Source organism: Hippocampus comes, unplaced genomic scaffold (assembly GCF_001891065.2).
Source record: "Hippocampus comes isolate QL1 unplaced genomic scaffold, H_comes_QL1_v1.1 scaffold174, whole genome shotgun sequence".
Lineage (NCBI taxonomy): Eukaryota > Metazoa > Chordata > Actinopteri > Syngnathiformes > Syngnathidae > Hippocampus > Hippocampus comes.
In genome coordinates, this window is record NW_017805983.1 from 5,977,388 (window position 1) to 5,997,295 (window position 19,908).

The 19,908-nt window shown below is 41.5% G+C and overlaps 2 protein-coding genes across 5 annotated transcripts; one reads left to right on the top strand and one right to left on the bottom strand.

The window, feature by feature from the left end:
• Positions 1 to 512: 512 nt before the first annotated feature.
• On the top strand, positions 513 to 6,989 carry LOC109528568 (glycerol-3-phosphate dehydrogenase [NAD(+)], cytoplasmic). Its single transcript, XM_019891358.1, has 8 exons — positions 513 to 651; positions 2,419 to 2,596; positions 2,893 to 3,033; positions 3,151 to 3,289; positions 4,087 to 4,199; positions 4,560 to 4,796; positions 4,882 to 4,988; positions 5,087 to 6,989. The coding sequence occupies exons 1-8, from the start codon at positions 608 to 610 to the stop codon at positions 5,181 to 5,183; spliced, it is 1,056 nt and encodes a 351-aa protein (XP_019746917.1). The 5' UTR covers positions 513 to 607; the 3' UTR covers positions 5,184 to 6,989.
• LOC109528552 (glucose-6-phosphate 1-dehydrogenase) lies at positions 6,642 to 18,305 on the bottom strand. Of its 4 annotated transcripts, none has more exons than XM_019891325.1 (14): positions 18,269 to 18,305; positions 16,218 to 16,334; positions 13,821 to 13,942; positions 11,092 to 11,129; positions 10,854 to 10,962; positions 10,552 to 10,769; positions 10,206 to 10,364; positions 8,885 to 9,010; positions 8,627 to 8,720; positions 8,366 to 8,552; positions 8,035 to 8,270; positions 7,853 to 7,929; positions 7,636 to 7,728; positions 6,642 to 7,556 (listed from the first exon to the last, which is right to left on the bottom strand). In XM_019891325.1, the coding sequence occupies exons 1-14, from the start codon at positions 18,288 to 18,290 to the stop codon at positions 7,466 to 7,468; spliced, it is 1,689 nt and encodes a 562-aa protein (XP_019746884.1). In that variant the 5' UTR covers positions 18,291 to 18,305; the 3' UTR covers positions 6,642 to 7,465. The 4 variants fall into 4 exon arrangements, with proteins under 4 accessions (XP_019746884.1, XP_019746886.1, XP_019746885.1 ...); XM_019891327.1 differs by lacking the exon at positions 18,269 to 18,305 and adding an exon at positions 18,107 to 18,262; XM_019891326.1 differs by lacking the exon at positions 16,218 to 16,334.
• Positions 18,306 to 19,908: the final 1,603 nt, after the last annotated feature.

Genomic DNA, 19,908 nt, shown 5'->3' on the forward strand with positions numbered 1-19,908 from the left:
ATTTATTTAAAACTGGGGATTGGGAAGAAAAAAATGCTTGCCATACCTAAATGTTATGAATGGTGAGGACAATTTGCAGTTTTGTTATCTTAACAAGAAACACACCTGAATTTGCCTTTGCAGCCCATTTAAATGCTATGGTGGGCCCCCGGACCTTGAATTTGACAGTGACATAATCAGTTTTTAAAAACGGCATAAAAAAAGGAAACACGCTCCCAGATATTTATCATTATGCAGCTATTGTACTCATACCTGGCCACGAATTAGACCTTTGAGTTTCTTAATTCTCCAACATTTTCATGACGACTGAGTGATTGTGACAAGCACAGTACGATTTCCGGTAATAAGGATAAGTGAGTTGAGGTGTGAAGGAGACATTTCCCCGAGTTCCTTGGAACTCACTAACCCCATATCGGCTCGATGAATGAGTGACCGAGCGGGGTTGGAGCGTCGATTGCAATGGGCGGGCCGGAGTCTCCCCTAGCGTGGGCCAATAACACGACAGGCTCGGCGTCCACATCGGCACATTTGGCAGGCAGCAGCTGCTTGAACGTTGCGTAACCTCATCAAGAGTTCACTCACCCACCCATCGATTCGCATTTTCACCATGGCAGCCGCGAAGAAAGTCTGCATCATCGGATCTGGAAATTGGCAAGTAGTAGCAGCAGCAGCAGCAACGCTCCAAGGTGCACAGAGCGAGGGAGGCAGGCAGGGTGCTGGATAGGGCTGATGTTGAAAACGCGTGGCCATCTCTCCGGTGTTCTCCGGTGCTACTTATGCTAGTCAAATTAGCATTATCGACTGGCAAACGGCTAGCTAACTGGCTGCTTTTCGCAGAGCACTTGCTTCGCTGAGCTCTCGATGCTACTTCAGCATTCAAATGGCTCTGTCGTCCTTTTGGGGGTACACCCCCAAAAGGAGTGCACGAGCTCAACGGCTGTCATCCGCTTTCGGTTATATTTAACACGCCGTGGTTTTGAGTTTGTGCGTCATGTTTCGGCATCTGACGCTCACTGCTGTATAACGTCATACGTCACGGCCCGTTCATACAGTCATACATGATCAAATACATTATACATTTCACACAAATTACGTGTAAGAACTCAATAAAATATTCATATATGCAATGGAGGCGTTATTTTAATGCGATGTTATGAGGGCGATCACTTTAAAAAATAAAACTTAACGTGGACAATATAGTGACTAAATACTAAATGGGACAACGAGTCAAGGATTTATGCGTTTCCTTTTTTGAATCCAATTAAAAACCCATTATAGCTGGTAGTTCAGCCCCTGAGTCATGGTCTTACAGTAGCATTTCCCCACAATATCTTGAACATGATACATGACATCCGTTTATCGCGTGAGTAGCCTGTGCATGTACTAAAAAAATGGATGGAACTTTGCAATTTTTTGCGTCCCTAAATGTATTTGTGTCCCTAAATGTATTTTTGATACTGATTTTTAAAATGTCCACTTGTTATGTAGCACATCAGTTTTTTTTAGATATTTTCATTTTTCATTTGTAAAAAAAAAAAAAAAAACTTTGAAAGCATTGAAGATTTAACCATGCATTTTAATTTATAACTATGATGTTTAGAATAATTCTACTTGTTGCTGAACCTAACCATTAACTTATAATGAATAAATATCTTAGACATTATGTGATTGTTATATAATTATTATTATGAAAACTTGATATGCTAGAGAAAAAAATGCGGGGAAATTTGGAACCAGTTCAAAAAGTAATCTAGAAAAGTTTACTTGCATCTCTAATTTTAAAAAATGTACAAAAAATTGTTGACCAGTGTAATCAACATTATGAAAAATCAACATGATGAGTATCTACTCGTTACACAGGTGAATATCACCTATGTAATTAAAGGTAATTTGAGTAAATGTATTATTTCAGAAGTGTGTCTCATATTGATCGCCCTCCGTATAAATCGGTGCCTAAGTAGCTCTTAGTTTTAAAAAGGCTGGTCACCCGTACAGTAGCTGAACATTAGATAGATAGATAGATAGATAGAGAATCATTGTTTAAATCCCACTTAATCTTATTAAACCACATTTTTAAGTATTCCTTAGCCTCTTGTGTAATTCTACACTGAAGGCACGCAAAATTTAGACTTGCTTACGTTGTCCACTGTCAGAAGGCACACTGTATGTGTATGTACTGTTTCCATAGCATGCAAAAGAACAGCATAGTTATTGCAATGAAGTTTTTATAAATCTGTATAATTATATGACACAACATGGAGTGTGTCACCACCTTTAAAATGATTCATAGACTCTCAAGTTCTTTTCAACACACACAACCAAGTGCCATCGCATCCTTCACACCAACCGAATTTGAATGTGACTGTAATATATTTTGGGGTCAAGTCCAAAACTAACCAAACATTATGAACAACACAGGGGCTCTGCCATTGCCAAGATAGTGGGTGCCAACGCCGCTCGGAATTCCAAATTTGACAACACGGTAAAAATGTGGGTGTTTGAGGAGTTGGTGCATGGGCGCAAACTGACTGAAATTATCAACACTGACCATGAGAATGTGAAGTACCTTCCTGGGCACAAGCTACCAGCAAATGTGGTAAGCCCATGTTGGTTTGTTGTCATTTACCAAAACGTTTGTGTAATGTCGCTTTGGCCTTTCTGCTATTGCATGCAACGCTTGCTAGTATGCATGTTATACTTCCTATGGATATGATTTCTATATGCCCTTTTATGCTAAGGTCTTATCGGGCTCCGTGTTTGTCCTCGTGGTCCCTCAAAGAATATTATCGCACATCACACATAGAAATGCATCAATGACATTTTCTGACATGCTGCCATTTCTCTTCAGCTGGCAGTTCCAGACCTTCTTTCCATGCTGCCATTTCTCTTCAGCTGGCAGTTCCAGACCTGGTGGAGGCATCCGGTGATGCAGACATTCTGGTGTTTGTCATCCCGCACCAGTTTATTGGCAAAGCCTGCGACACCATGAAGGGCAAGATAAAGAGTGATGCACTGGGCATATCTCTAATCAAGGTTTGATTTTGCGGTATCGTTGCTTCATCTGAAGAAGGCTTCACAGTTGACGTCATGCTCTTAAAGGGCCATGATGTGAATACACAATAACATTTGTATGTGATTGCTTCTTTCTAGGGAGTTGACGAGGGGCCTGATGGACTTAAACTCATTTCTGATGTAATCCAGGAGAAGCTTGGCATTGCAATGAGTGTGCTGATGGGGGCCAACATTGCCAACGAAGTAGCTGATGAAAAGTTTTGTGAGACTACCATTGGTTAGTCTTAATTTATTGCATGGAATAAGCTTGTTTTTCAGGCCTCGCCCTACTGCGTTTGTTACCGTCCACCCCATAACCACTACAAATGCCAGAATGCACCACAGCTGCTGTAGCATATACTGTGTGTGGTTGTCAAAATCAGATTGAAGCGCTATTTCATGACAAATCAGAAGGCATGCAGATTTAGGTCAATGTATTTTTATTGCATTTGTGTTTTTCCGTACCACCTATATTTTAGAGAGAGGCACTGCATAGGGCTGAATCAATACCTGCTGGTTCAAGGTTAATTTCTCTGTATGCTTGCTTTGGAATTGACTTCAATTTGGAATGTCTTTCAGAGTTGGAGAGTATTTGAAGGAGACTATCCCTAACAGCCTCTGGCTAAAGTTTTACAGCAGCTCTGTTCCAAGAGACACAAAACAGGGAGCTCTGTAAAACATTTAAAGTAACATGAAGAACGTGTTCTTGCCACTGTAGGTTCTAAATTAAGCTTGTTGTCTTTTCGGTACAGGTTATTGTAAAATGTGCCTTTTATTTCCTTGTTTAAATGAGACAGGGTGAGACAGACGGGGGTGGTTTGGCCTCGCATCCCGCAGTTTTTGTAACATTTAAGACAGCCTGTGGCTGTGTTTTAAGCCACCCCATAGCTGAGGAGAACCTTAGTAACTCTGGTGATACTGTTGAGAAAATTGCTTCAAGAGAAAAAAAAACAAAAGATGTCGGCACAAAGGTTATCATGCATCATTTACAAAAAGAAATGAATAAGTGCTTATGGCTGGGTTTTCATCTTCCAGGATGCAAGAACGAAAACCATGGGGCTCTTCTAAAGGAACTCATGCAGACCAGCAACTTCCGTGTGACTGTGGTGCCAGAGCATGATGTGGTGGAAATCTGTGGAGCGTTAAAGGTGAGCATGAATAAAGCCATTGACTACCAAAAATGTGCCTTTTTAACTTGTATTCATTGTTTATGTGGGCTTTATGGGGTAATATTTTTACATGCAGCATCATCGAGCTAGATAATTGTCACAGAAAATGGCAATGGCTTGTTTAGACAAACTTTGATGGCCAGTGACTGTGATGCTAAAATGTACCCATAATACCATTAGATCTTATTCAAAGTCATTCCTTTGTTCCAGCAGACTCTGAAATGGTCTGTTTGCTTCATTCGCCTATGAATTCATGAGATAGTATTGGTATATTGTGCAATATTGATGAGAGAAGCTGAATTTCATGGAAATAGCTTTTCTTCTCTCCATGTCCTACAGAACATCGTTGCCGTCGGGGCAGGTTTCTGTGATGGTCTGGGTTTCGGGGACAACACCAAAGCGGCAGTGATCCGGTTGGGACTAATGGAGATGATCGCATTTGCCCGCATTTTCTGCACTGCCGGGCCTGTGTCCTCTGCAACCTTCCTGGAAAGCTGCGGCGTTGCGGATCTCATCACAACCTGCTACGGTGGCCGTAATCGCAAGGTCGCCGAGGCCTTTGCAAAGACGGGAAAGGTGAGTGGGAGGAACACTCCTCAAGTGTGTGACCCTCTCTGAATTTTTAATAAGATGTCACTGTCATGTTCTCTCTCTTGGTCAGTCTATTGAGGAGCTGGAGAAAGAGATGCTGAACGGTCAAAAGCTGCAAGGACCAGCCACTGCAGCTGAGGTCTATCTCATCCTCAAGCACAAAAACTTGGTTGACAAGTAAGCCAAGCATCAAAACACACAGCCCAACTTGGGGGAACCAAATGGTGTCAGTCCACCTAATTTTTCCACTGACCGCAAACTGTTTCCTCCCCCAGGTTCCCACTATTCAATGCAGTCTATCAGATCTGCTACCAGGGCCATCCAGTCACAGAGTTTATCAGCTGCTTACAAAACCATCCAGAGCACATGTAAAAGTCAAACAAACTGACCAAGTGCCTTCTACATGGAGAACGTTACCACGTCATCCGTTACTCATCCGAAAACTTGCTGTGACCAGTCACTTTACAGCTGTGACCCAACACAGTGGCCCTCGTGATCACTCCATGGAGACGCTGCATAACAGTTGTTTTTAAGTCACTCATTTTGTCCTTCACCGTAGGTTAAAGTGCTTTTTCAGTTCATGAAACCATGCTGAAGCTTGATAGATGATTTTTTTTCTCTGTTTCGCGATGTTTTCTTCTTGCTTGTGTCGTGATGCCAGAGGAGAAATCAGGATCTCTAAATGTCATACTTGACTCCCGCCACTAGGAGGCTGTCAACAGTGACTCGACTGGATTTAGTATGACTGCCCTTCACATAACATTGTATAATGTTTGTGGGGGCATGAAAAGCACGAATTCAAATTCGAATATCCAGCAGATATGGACAACGTAATAATGATGCCGTCCAGTTGATACCTGTCCATTAACGGAAGCTATTTGATCAGAATGTAACCCATGTCTTAGTAGCTTTTAGTGTCCGCAAATCATTTCTTGTCTTGTACGTTGTATTGATAACGCACAGCAACTGTTTTTACTCAACGCAAGTGCCTTAGAATGCACGGTTGCTACTCTAAGTCTTGGCTAATGCACCTAATCGTGCAAACCCAATACTTCTGAAATGTCCGTCCACTTGTTCACGTAACTGCCTAAGAGCTTGCATTTTTTAATGCTATGTCAACATTTGTCATTTGTGAATAAATTGCTATGTTGACATTGGTGGAATAATTGTTGTGCCCACAGAAAAAGTTTCACGGCATTTCATAAAGGTAGAAAGAAAAAAAAAAGGGGGGTTCATAACATTTCTTGATTTGAAACATAATTAATGTTTTTCCATGTAAGAGGTAATTGTGTTTAAAATCTCCATCAGTAAACGCAATGCATTGTGTGTAGCAAACGTTTCGTCAGATGAGTCGCTGCAGAAAGCCTAACTGTGGTTGTTCTAACTGGTCCTCCTGCGTTAACATTCCCTCTGTACACCTTCGAAAGCAATGGCTTTTCACTCTACATTTTCTTCGAGCTGATGTCACAGTTGACTGTACGCTGTCGAGACGACCGAAATAACGGAGCAAGATGCTCAGTTTCCTAGCTCATGAAGATTTGAGTTTGGCTTACTGTTGACCTGCGTTAACATACCCAGCGTATCTAACAAGTAGTGATAAGAGTACAATAATATTTTACCCAAGTTAGAGCTACTCTCAGCACCAAAGCAGGAAATCTGGTGGTTAAAATACTTGCATGTTTCGTTAAAAGAAAATCTCTGGAATTATTTAGGGAAAAAAAATTGATACAAAAGGTGTGTAGCAAATGCTGCAGTAAGTTTACAATGGATATTTCTATCTGGAACTACAATATAGCGCTTGAATAAAACTTCTACCGTGAAACGTATTCATAAAGAAGCAAAAGTAGTTTTATTACGTATGTAGATATAGTAGTATTGCTAGCATTACATGACTGTGCAGAACAGAGCAGTACACAGTTGGTCATTACAAGGACATTCAAAGATGTGGAAACCTGCTTCGCTTTTCTACATCTAAAATATGGAATGAACTTGAATAAGTCTGAACATGTAAACAAAAGGGAATGCAATCAGAGGGAGGCTAGTTGAGAGCGCTTGCCTTCTCACCTGAGAGGACACTTAAGACTATTCCAATAAAAATGCTGCAAAGAAACTATCAGCATCCTCCCGTGTGTCTATTTGCAGGAGGCAATCTTCTGATCACAGGGAGAGAAGGTGGAGAAAAAAAAGAATGGAATCAAAGCTTTGTGGTGATACAATCATAACAATGACTTTTGCTTGTGCACAGAACTTCATGCGGTAATGTTTTACATTACCATCTTTTTGGTAAAGTTTGAGACTGCTGAATGTGACAGTTGACGAGCTAGGGAGCCAGTTTATCAGACTTATGTGTTTAAAAAAAAAAAAAAAACATTTGGTTTTAATTTGTTTTGTTCCCAAAATAAGTTACCTGTTCCCCACAACCAACCAGATAGTGGGATAAAGTCATGATGCCAGCTTGGGTAAATTCCTCACTCTTTTGAACACCTGATACAGTGGCTCAGACAAATAACCTATTTTCCTGAGATATAATAACTTGAGCCACAGTATAGAAAAACATCACTCTGTAAAAGCATGTTGGGACACGGTGTGGCTCAAATGTGGCACACCCCTCAAACTATCCTACCAACCTAATTACTCCCTAAACTCTGCATAGCTCAAAGTTTGTTGGGGTTCACCCATACATAAGTGCCTTCATAGCGGAATCCAACTCTCTTCACAAGGTCATCTGCTTCTGCTGGGCCCCGGCTAGAAGGAGGAGGGGGGGACTGTCAAAATGTGTTTGTGATGTTTACTTCCAATTGAGGATATAAACAATGTCACTAACCTTCCATATGTGTAAGGAATCGGTTTTGGCTTCTCTTTGTCAATTTGGTGAAGGAGCGGAGTGAAGATCCTCCAGGCTTCCTTTAATTCATCACTGTAGAAACATGACAAGCTTTTAATTTTGTACCATTTTTAAGGTTCATTAACTGCTTGGGTAGGCACCGTTAATCCTACCTAACAGATCCAACAATAATTTTCAAGTGGCGACGGCTACAGACCTGCGTACAAAGTGCATCTGACTCCCACAGAAGACGTCCAGAATGAGACGCTCATAAGCATCAGGTAGCTTCACATCCTACAAAAAAAAAAAACAAGGATGATTATGTGTTGACAGGTCGAACCCCTATTTATAATGTGTGCTAGCCTTCCATGCAGCCCAATGAATGTCGAGAACGCATGCCTTATATCTGCTCTTGTAAGTGAGGTCCAGCTCTGTCTCCTCAGGGCTGAAATACACGCCAGGTTTCTTGCTCATCATCTTGGCGTAGACGGCTTCATTGGGTTGCACACGGACCACCAGCTCATTGCGGCGACACTGATTTCCAAAAATGTCCCCCGGTACATCTGTGAATTGCAGCCGAACCTCGGCCTTCCTCTCGTTTAGAGCTTTTCCGCAGCGAAGGATGAAAGGAACGCCTGAGGAGGTAGCAAATGTTGCAACTTAGATCCGATTAAGTGCAAGCAACAGATTTGGTGTTGTGGAGGTTTTCCGAAGGGCGACCCAACTTTACCATCCCAGCGCTCATTGTGCACATAGAGCACTGCTGTGGCAAAAGTGGACTGAGTGGATCCTTTGGGAACTGTGGGATCATCGAGATAACCGAACTTGGCATCTCCTTCGCCCTCTGGGTCACCCACATACTGACCCAGCACCACATCTGACATTAAAATTGGGTTGATGCATTTCAGCACTTTGACCTTCAAGAAGAAAAACACATCAAAAGAGTAATTCATGAAATCCCATTTTGTAGCGATAAGAAAGAGCATTGTACCTTTTCGTCCCTGACATCATCAGAGCTGGTGGAGGCTGGTTTCTCCATGGCAACCAAAGACAGCAACTGGAGCAAGTGGTTCTGCATGACATCTCTAATCAGGAAAAAGGACAGGAGATCACAGAAAGGAAGCTGCAACGCCTGCCCCGCTGCACGTGATCACGCTGATTAAGACAGCTGATCATGTGGCCGAATCAAGTCTTCTCCTCCTGGTCAACAGCATTTAACTGCAGCGTAATTCCAATTTTGGCCACTCACCGGATGATTCCAAAGTCATCGAAGTAGCCTCCTCTTCCCTGAGTGCCAAAAGGTTCTTTAAATGTCAGGACCACACAGGCCACGCTGTCCCTATTCCAGATTGGGCCAAAGATACGGTTTCCAAATCTGTAACCACAGCAAGTTGAGTGTCCTTCAGCGGCACAACAGACGAAAACACAGCTGTTCGTGACAACAAGCTTCTTTTGTTGAATGACCATGTTTGGTTTCTTGTATGATATTGGCAGGGACCTCAACCCTGAGTCAGCTGAAAGAGAAGCATTTGAAAGTAATTCCTTAATTGAAGAACAGATACACATGATCACAAATTCTGCCAGATCTAAATAGCTCCTTTACACAGTATGCCTATTGCCATCATTTAGGACATAAGACACAGTTCCGATTCTGAAAGGTACTGATTTAACAGTTTATTACTGTGGTTATCGTTTGCAGTGATGGATCATTCGAGGCCAAATCACCCCCCCCCCCAAAAAAAAAAATCTGGAAAATTTAACCAAGCGCATTTTGATTTGAATGAAACTTGCTTTACTTGTTAATAGTGATGGCACAACACTAAATCTCAAATTTTAGATCAATCTGAGCAGGGGTGTGCGAGCTACCAAATTTGAAGATGTTCGGCAAAAAGGGGCTTTGGCAGCCTTCCATCTCAAGAACTATTGGGTCAATCTTCACAAAACAGGTATTGTTGGAAACAGAATTTTACAAGGATTCCAAATGCACAATCATTTAAAAGATTGGTGCATATATGACCTAAGCCTGTTGACCCTGAGTTTGACCATGAAATTGCACTTGTGGATCAGATGACCCGAACAATTTTTTTTTCCATGAAATGTAATTTCTCAAATCTTCTCTGAAACATACAAATGATTTAAGATATGTACAAAAACAATCATCAAAATTAAAATTGGATTGGTTAAACCCACTGGATGATTTGGCACGGAAAGACCCTAATGTAGGACTGTATTGCTTTTCAGCTATTTTGGTGACCTCAATTAGTTATGTAACAGAGTCATATACTATATTAGGACCCACTCAACAAGCTAGCACAATTCTACCACAGACACCATCCTGAGAGCGTAAATCAAAACAGAAAATAGATAAGGCACAATATTTCATCCAGCTATTGTGTTGGTTTGATGCAAGGGAGCATTCCGTTTTGGTGCAACGTCCGGTTTACAGTTTTTGCATATCTCATGGTGTATTATCTCCAAAAGTGTGTGTGACAGTCCCTAATTAAAGAGTTTTCAAGTATACACAAATCCCTGTTTTTTTTTTTTTTGGTTCTTTTTTTTTAACTTCTTACCTAAGCACCATAAGGTTCTGAACCATTTCTTTGCCTAGATAGTGATCTATACGATAGATCTGGTCTTCTGAGAAGAGGGAAGAGAGGTGAGCAGACAGCTCTTCAGAGCTCTGAAGGTCATGTCCAAACGGCTTCTCTACAATCACTCGGGTCCAGCCTCTGCAAAGAACAGAAGGGGCATCATTGCAAGTCATCATTCACATCCAAGCCAAGACCTGAGCTTCTAGCATACTGTACAGTATATGAAAGCAGGTCGGCTACCGCCTGCTTGCGAAACTTTTCTTCAAAACATCCATCCATACACTAGCGCACGGCAAGCGATATGGGGAAAAAAGCGTCGACTGACATTTTACTCATACAGTGCTGCTTTATGTTCTTGGTAACATCGTGGTAGACTGTGGGCGGCAGAGCCAAGTAGAAGAGCCGGTTTGCCTCCGATCCTCCCGGCAGAGTGAGAAGGTGTTTATTGAGATTGGAGAAGGAATCATCATCTGCATATTTGCCACTTATGTATGAGTTCCTGCTGAAGAAGACTGACAACCGATCTGCTTCAGAGTCTGCCACCTAGGTCAGGAGATGAACAAGGGGGGGGTGATACCAGTTAATCACAGGCAGGGGACTTGCAAAGTGTTGAAAGAGCACTACTACCTTGAGGTATGGCATGCACGCAGTTCTGATAGCGTCAACTGTCAGGTCAGAGCGAGCAAAGCCAATAAAAAATGTTTTTTCTGGGAGGAGACCGTCTCTGAACAACCACCTGGAAGAGAACTTTCAGAAGTGACTCAGTACCTCTAGAAGTACTCGTCAACAGTGGAATAGTACATGGCATCACTATTTGCAATATAAATACATGTGAGGAATTTTTCAAGCTCAGAAGTTGACTTACCACAGAGTTGGGTAGATTTTCTTCTTGGCCAGATCACCCTGCAGGTCCAAACACAGGTAGATTTTAAAATATTGTACAGGTTCCCTGCAAACTTATTTAAGTCACCCTGCTGAACAAAATAATGACTTGCAACAACACAACGCAACAGCAAACAGCTCTTCAATGCCCAAAAAGGAAAACAGGTGACAAAACAAATTCTTTTAAGCAAAGAGGAAATTGCTGAAAGTGGGTAGAATAATACTTAACGACTTCAGTGTCAATGAAAGGTTGATGCTGAAAACGATGAATTGCACACTATTGATGTCAACTCAACATATCCAACATAAGCGTTGCATCAAATCCAAAAATAATTGAAATATTGTGTTGAAGGGCAACTGAAACGCCGAACAGGAATCAGTGGTACTGAAAATAAATAAATGGATGGTGATGCCAGAATTTTGCTTGATGCATGCCATTAAATTAGATACAGCAGCTGTTCCATTGATCTGCCATTGTAGCGACCTGAAAGTATTTTGCTGACAGCCATTGACATGTCAAAAACACCACACCTCAATCAAGTGCAAACAAAGCAAGAGAAATGATATGCATATGTACTGGGTGTGCACCGACAGACTAATTGCTCATTTGACTGCATGAATCTTGACAGTGTCGGAAAAAAAAATGACGAGCCAAGTTTCATTTCATAGCGTCACAACCTCAGTTAAATCCACTTCCTCATCTTCCTCTTGTGGCCAGCAGGTGGCAGCAGTTTTTACAATTCTGTCATATTGTACTCAAATCCAACACTCAGACAGCAGTTCCATTTGGAGTTCAACTCATACTGGCTGGAAAAATGTGCTTCCAAAGCTAAACAAAACTTAAGAGTTCACCCATGATGATGTTGACATCACATAAATTGTACGTTAATCTCATGAGATCCCAGCTCAATGAGCAGACAAGTGTAATCCCAAGTGTTTTTGGCGAAGCAGCATCAGCTGTCATGAAAGCTGCTCCAAGTCTTTGGATGACGGCATCAAGTTATCGGCTCTGGCCTTGGTTTCAGCATTGCACAATTTACACAAATAATATAAAAATTAGATGAATCACACGTCTTCAAATACGCCTTGTTCATTGTTAAATTGGCAAAAGGACTTGGTGATGAAGCAACAACTCGTGAAAAAAGGGTGGAGTGGGAGTGGTCTGATAAATCATGGTTGATGATGCTTTTTTCACTGCTATTTCTTTGTCTGTTAATTGGGGCTCAGGAGTAAATCACGCCTCTCCTACCCTTTGATCAGTCTTCCATTCATGAATGAGCAGCACCACAGACCACTTTTCACTTTTGCTGCTAAGAATTTAGCAATCTGAAATGGTAAGAATGTGTTCCAACTTCCTGTGTTAAAATAGTCAACTGTGCTTTTGTGTGTGTTGAAATAGATGGCAGGTGCCCTGGTGACATTGCAGAATGGACAGCAAGTCGAAGCAAAGAGGAACCTAGAGGTGATGCTTTTGAAAGCTCGGTTTACTGTGCAGCCCTTGCTTGAAGGGGCTTGGTGAAATCACTTTCAACATTTCCTCAATCAGATCATGTGCAATGACTGCAGTATTTTTGGAAGACTTACAACATACTTTTTAAAGGATTGGTATGTGTCGAGAGGTAATGCAAGGGGAATAAGTTTTAGATGCCTTTGGCACAAGTTCAAACAGTATCACTTGTGCTGACATAATCTAAATGCTTTGTTTCACCAAAATGTCCACTAATCCATCTTGGAAAGAGCCAGGTGAACCTACAGTATTTTAATAATATGGTCTTGTGTATTTAAAAGAAAAAAAATATAGATTAGACAGTGATTTAACAAATATTGTATATGTCAGGTGAAAGGAGACTTAGAATTGCTCCTCTTTCAGCTATAACTGCATCAAAAAAACAAAGCATATATAGGAATGGAAAAAAAAGATATTACTGTTCATGTTGATTTTCATATACTGCATTATATTTTTATAATTATCCTGTAGTGAAGTGGTTACCTGAATGCAGATCTGAAAAGCATCTGTTAATCATTAAAATTATATTTCCCGATCCAGTAGGCATTATAATTAGGCTTGACTGGACATGATCAGGATTTTTGAGCTGATCTTGGATCAGTGAGTTTAAAAAAAAAACATAACCGATCATCAATCTGATCAGAAGCTGGACCATTCTATTTAAACTACTTGTTTATTTACTGGATAGTTGACTCCCGTTATAGGGACCGGCCCAGCCCATGAATGCTATTAATTGCTTATATGAATATCTGTGATTTGGGTTTGCCTCAAGATGTTAGCTTTCGACAAACACTGGACTCGTCCGCTAGCTAGCTTGTACTAGCTCGCGAGCTTGCTCATTAATTCAAAACAAAGCGGCTTGCAGTGTAGTTAATAATTTAATAATTTAATAATTTAGCATTACTTGTTTTTATTGTGGTCTATATAAAATAATCTCTTCTATCACTACGATTTCAAAGGTAAACAAATTTACCGCTCACAAAGTGATTGCCACACACACAAAATATGGACTGGCCATGGTGGTCTGCACGGGAGATTTTAGCCACTTCGCTTGCTGTGTCTTAGAAATGTCTTCTTTCGTAATCTAATCAATGCCATTATTTTGAATTCACGTCTCAGTTCCACCCGTAAAACCAGGACCAATTATTGAACAGGCAGCTAATTTGTAAAGGGACACACAGCTGTAGCCACACTTCAGTTCTCACCGAGGCTCCCATGATGATAAATACATGAACGTCGGAATGTCGGAACTCATGATCGTTGTGCAGCTCCTTCCTCAGCTCCCCGAACACCTCGGAGCGTGAGAGGGGAATGTTGCTCATTTTCTCTACAAAATAGAAAATAAAGGGGACAAGGCATGAATGGACGGAAGGTTAAAAACAGCGTTTCTTCACTTGATAAACCAAACATGAAGAGTGCAAGTGGAATTTGATAACAAAAAAAAGAGTTTATGTAGTCTTATGTGCTGATGTTGTTGTTTGGTCTCTACATTAAGACTCAGTTGTACTTTCCACTCCTTACTTTGTCAACATAGGATTTTTTTAACCTCCCTTGATGAAAACATGAAGTAGAAAAAGACCTCATTAAAAAGAGTTCAAGTCGACTATGCTTAAGATCTTGATTGATTAAAATCTCTATGACATATACAGTGGTGTGAAATAGTATTTGTCCCCTTCCTGATTTCTGATTTATCACTGACAAAAGGTTTCAGCTCATCAAACCAATTTTAATGTCACACAGAGACTACCGAAGGAAATGCAAAATGCACTTTCTAAATGCCAATTTAAATTTAAGGCACAAAAAAAAAATCAATAAAATAAAAACTAATATCCAAAACTACCTGTCCCTATGTGAAAAAGTAATTGCCGCCCTTGTTACATCACTCCAGCCTTCTTGTGTGGAGTTTGCATGTTCTCCCCATGCCTGCATGGGTTTTCTCCGGGTACTCCAGTTTCCTCCCACATTCCAAAAACATGCATGGCAGGCTGATTGAACACACTAAATTGTCCCCAGGTGTGAGTGTGAGTGTGGATGGTTGTGGTACTCTGTGGCCTACGATTGATTGGATTGGATTGGATACAACTTTACTGTCAAATGTGCAATTGACTGGCAACCGGTCCAGGGTGTCCTCCGCCTACTGCTCGAAGACGGCTGGGGTAGGCTCCAGCACACCCCACAAACCTTGTGAGGATGAAGCGGATCAGAAAAGGGATGGATGGATGTTACATTACAATGTAACTGTGACTAACGCCAGTTCTGGGAAAGCTGAGTTCAATTTCACAGGCAACACTCTAGCACAGGGGTGCCCAAACTTTTTGGACCCAAGATCTACTTTTCGTTCAACCAACCTCCCCGGATCGCCCCTTACCGCGCACGCGCACTCACGCGCGCACGCGCACTCACACACACACACACACACACACGCACGCACGCACGCACGCACGCACGCACGCACGCACGTGCGGCATGATGAGAAGCCAAACACGGAACCAAGTGATGCACTTTTGCAGCCTGTTGGTGAGGCACTTTTGCAGCCTGTTGACTATCGTAGCTCACACGTACCGTTTTAAAGTGCTTCCCTTAGCCCTCTAGATTCCTATTCTTTGCCCGTGCCCTCGGTGAGTTGTACACGAAGAAAACTCTGAATGAGAATAATGACGATCAAAGATATAGCGCAACAGCTCTGTTCACAAGCTGCAATTGCAGACTGCTGAGCGTTAACTTGCGCTGACGTAGTCATGCGCCACCGTAGGTTAAAGATTTATATGCATTATTTTATTTTTAAAATCTTTCTTTGGGAAAATGAGACTGATAGGATGATTAGGGTGCAGTGTGCATTAACACAAAAATATATTACTAACATGTACAAAGACACACAAATTTTTTTTTTCTCCTCTACACCTTTCGGATCTAATTGGGACGAGTCCTAGATCTACCGGTAGATCAGGATCGACGTAATGGGCACCCCTGCTCTCGCACACTAGTTTTGTTGAATCAAGAAATCACATAAATAGAATCTGCCAGACAAAGTGAGGTAGGCTACAAGATCACAAGAAACAAACGCATCATGTCATGAGCCGAAGAAATTAGGGAAAAAAACTTGAAATCTATCAGTCTGGAAGAGGTTACAGAGCCATTTCCAAGACTCTGGGGCTTCAGCAAACCACTGTCAGAGCCATTATCCGCAAATGGATAAAGCTGGGAATAGTGGCAAACATTTCCAGAAGTGGTTGACCAGCTGCAATTACACTAAGAGCGTGATGACGATTCATCTAGGAGATTGCAAAGGAACCTAAAACGACACTCATCGAACTCTAGACCTCGCTGGCCTCAGTTCAGGTCAGTGTTCACGACTCTACCATAAGAAAGACACAGGCCAAAAATGGCATCCAGAGGAAGAGTTCCCAGAGTGAAAAACACTACTGTGCAAAAAGAACACAAAGGCTTGTCTCACATTTGCCAAACAACATGTTGATGATCCTCAAGACTTTTGGAAAAACATTCTGTGGACTGATGAGTCAAAAATTGAACTTTGTGGAAGCTGTGCGGCGTGTTACGTCTGGAGTAAAAATTGGAAACATTGGATAAAAGGAACATTATACCAACAGTGAACCCTGGTGGTGGCAGTATGATGGTCTGTGGCTGCTTTGCTTTCTCGGGACCAGGAACAACTTGTTGTGATTGATGGGACAATGAATTCTGCTGTTGACCACAATATCCTGAAGGAGAACATCCGACAATCAGTTTGCACCCTCAAACTCAAGCGCTCTTGGATCATGCAGCAGGACAACGATCCCAAAAAAAGACCTGCAAGTCCATCTCTGAAGGGCTCAAATAAAACAAAATTAAGGCTTTGGAGTGGCCGAGTCAAAGTTCAGATTTGAATCCAATCGAGCTGCTGTGGTGTGACCTTAAACAGGCAGTTCGTGCCAGAAAGCCCACCAATATGGCAGAGTTGAAGCAATTCTGCAAAGAAGAGTGGGTGAAATTTCCTCCACAGTGATGTGAAAGACTCATCACCAATTATCGCAGATGCTTGATTTAAGTTATTGCTGCCAAAGGTGCCACAACCCGTTATTAGGTTTAGGGGGAAACTACTTTTTCACAGAGGGTCAGAAAGGTTTTTTTTTTTAATTGGATTTTTTATTTTTTTAGTCTAAATAAAATGGCATTTAGAAACTGTATTTTGTATTTTCTTGGGTTGTCTCTGTGTGACATAAACATTGGTTTGAACAACTGAAATCTTTGTGTGTGATAAATATGCAAAGAACACAGAAATCAGGAAGGGGGCAAATACTATTTCACGGCTCCTTAAGGCAGAAAAAGCAGGAACAGCAGCAACCTGAAAAAATGTTAACCAGAGAGCATTAATGACAATGACTGATGCAACAGATTTGGAGAAGCAAGATATTCCCAATTCGGTGCCTTTTAAGATAATTGATTGATGATTTTGGTTCCAAGAATGGTTTGCTACCAAAGTGTTGTCCCTTTTTTTCCATGTGCCTAGTTGTCAATATGAGTATTGTATGTACATTAATTTTTACTTTTGCACTTGAGTGCATTTCAGAGTCTGTTCTTTTTATCTTACACAATGTATTTAAATAAATGACTCAAATCCCTACTTCAACTATTACCAGATACTTTTTAATGCAATTTATACAGAGTGTACTGTTTTTGAACTACTGTATGTGGAACACTTCTTGAGTCCTCTTAAGGAAAAGTATTAAAACAAAAAGTAGAAAGAACATTAGCACTTTATTAAACATTGTGAGTATTTTAACCCCCCATTGACAATAATGTAATATGCCATGGGAATGCGTCATTTCTGGCGAAGGGTGTATTGTGCAAAATTACTTCCTCGTCCAATTATTCTCCACTCAAAGTGCAGGTGGAGGAAATTCCACCACTTAGAGTGGCAAGTAACAAGTTCTACAGTACTTCCTGGACTACTGCATCATTATTTTGGCATCAGCTTTGTCGCTTTGGATCAATACATCAAATCAGACGTCGTTTAACAGTAATAAACAAAAGACAGCGAGAGCACGTGGGTGGAGGCTCAACGTGCTAAAAAATCCTCCACAGTGAGTACAACTCCCGCAAATAGCCCGAGACAAACTACAGTATAAGGATATTAGTCAAATCCTCTACTAAATCCCCTATTAAGCGGGGATCAACCTTTCCGCCGTGCACCTTGATAGATGACCCAACTCGTCAAATCTTCGAGTCCATGATTCGGTTCTCCGTCTATTATTTCAACGGCGAAATGAAACGCTAGCGGCGGTTTGCAAAAGCAAAACGAAGTAATGTTTGCCTGTGATACTTTCGGAGAGGCATTTTGCAACGGGCAGCCAGGGACCGAAAGCGCCCTGTCATCAGTGCTTAGCTTCACGTGCTGTTATGACAACACAAGCCGCTTCTTCCAAGCTAGCAAGCGGCGCCGAGCTCTCCCCCCCAAAAAAGATTATTCAACGGAAATAAAAGTGTTACTTACGTGCCCGTTGTCAAGAAGAAAAACGCACCACAACAGAACACAGTTTGTGTGTGAAGAATACTGTACACACGAAAAACGCCAGCGAACCGGGACGATGCGCTACTTCCCCGTTCAAGTGACAAGGCGGAATTGGGCGATGTTATTGGTTTGCGAGGAACTCACCAGCGCTCGCTCGAGTTCCCATTGCTGCGGGGTGACGTCGCGGTCCAGCTAGTGGGCGGGGCGACAATGTGCAGCACAAGCACGCCACCTGCGCGTACACGCGAGCTCTTGCCACGCGCATGAGACGTGGAAGTTTATGGTAATGATGATTAGAAAATGAATGGGTGTTTTCGAGAAAAACAGGAATTTAACCATCATATAATTCGATTCGAGCAAAATCATCAACTGTACTACTTTTATGAGCTATTTTTGGTTTTATTATATATTCTGCTGGGTTTGGAGCAACCCTGCCACAGTTACGTGGGCACCTGAAAAATATTGCTGAATAAATCCTTTACAATTCTTTTAAGTTACACTTTATTTTAATACAGAGATGGACAATCCTGGAAAAATCCTTCCAAGAGTGCATTGAGACATGGCAGAGAAGCTCCGGAAAGGTGTGATAGACTCCAGGGAGATTAATTTAAAGGCGAAAAACATGTAGTTTAGATCTCAACCATCTCACCAGTTCTTGCCCACAACTCGTATGCTAGTAAAGGTTTTCCTTGGATTTCATTCAGGTGGACAATTGGAATAGCTGAAAAGAAGGTAGCAGTCATTTCTAACCTTAAAAATGTTGTACCATTGTTCAGTAAATGATTTTGAACATTTGTGGGAAATTGGAGGCAGAAAAGAAGAAATTCTTCCCAAGTGAAAAAAAGCAGCCTACTTCCGTACCAAACATGGCAGCAAATTGATCCCTTCACGTCTAGCAAGGACTGATCCCGTGTAAACCCTCCAAACAGTGTTCCACTGTTCTACTGAAGACAACCCCGGGCTGGAGAAGTCTGAACATGAAAGCCAGCCATTTTTCCAATTCCTTCAGTTTCTTCCAAATGGCTGGTGCACTCTGTTGCCATCTACAAATGTGTTAGATACAGTGGTTTTACCAATGTTTCCTTTTGAATGGCAGTGTCAATTGTTTTTTGTTACATGTGACATTTAGAAAAAAAAATACAGTACAACAAAAAGGCCAAATTGAGCCACAAGTATGTGACAAAAATGAACCATGACTTAAAAAAAAATCTCTGTCTGCAATCTTTCATGCCTCCAGGAGGAGCCTAAAACCAAAGCAGAATTATAAATCTTCAAATGGGTTAAAGTTCTTCCTTTTGGAAACAGCACAAGTCTGACAAGAATGAGGAAATGAATTTCACAGTGTTTCCTTATACACTTAGTTAACGTAAGGATGGTTGACTGTTGTTATAGCTTCTGTTCTTCCTTAGCTGCTTGCCTTATGCAGTATATTTCAAATCCCACTCAACACTAATTGCAATATGTTCCAAGATACTCGTTATCAAAAATAATTGCACTTGTAAAGTAAATTCAGTGAGACAATGAATGGTATAAAAACTTCAGCACACTAAAAGCGGGATGGGCGGTTTACTCACTTTTGTGTATTCACGTGTATGCGTCCAAAAGCTGCCTGACCGGTTCAATCATGTCAACTAGAACTGCTATTATACCGTGACTTCAGATCAAAACTGATCCTATTAGGAACACAAATCCATCCATTCATTTTCTAATCCAAATATCCTCACAAGGGTCGCGAACGTGCTGGAGCCTATCCCAGCCGTCTTCGGACAGAAGGCGAGGGACAC

Excerpts from the sequence above, each read along its gene's own strand:
- LOC109528568 (XM_019891358.1), top strand. The coding sequence starts at position 608 with ATGGCAGCCGCGAAGAAAGTCTGCATCATCGGATCTGGAAATTG. Across the intron at positions 2,597-2,892 it reads ACAAGCTACCAGCAAATGTG|CTGGCAGTTCCAGACCTGGT; the intron begins GTAAGCCCATGT and ends ATTTCTCTTCAG. Across the intron at positions 4,200-4,559 it reads AAATCTGTGGAGCGTTAAAG|AACATCGTTGCCGTCGGGGC; the intron begins GTGAGCATGAAT and ends CATGTCCTACAG.
- LOC109528552 (XM_019891325.1), bottom strand. The coding sequence starts at position 18,290 with ATGGGAACTCGAGCGAGCGCTG. Across the intron at positions 16,335-18,268 it reads GGGAACTCGAGCGAGCGCTG|GATATTGTGGTCAACAGCAG; the intron begins GTGAGTTCCTCG and ends GTTCTCCTTCAG. Across the intron at positions 7,557-7,635 it reads ATTCCTTACACATATGGAAG|CCGGGGCCCAGCAGAAGCAG; the intron begins GTTAGTGACATT and ends TCCTCCTTCTAG.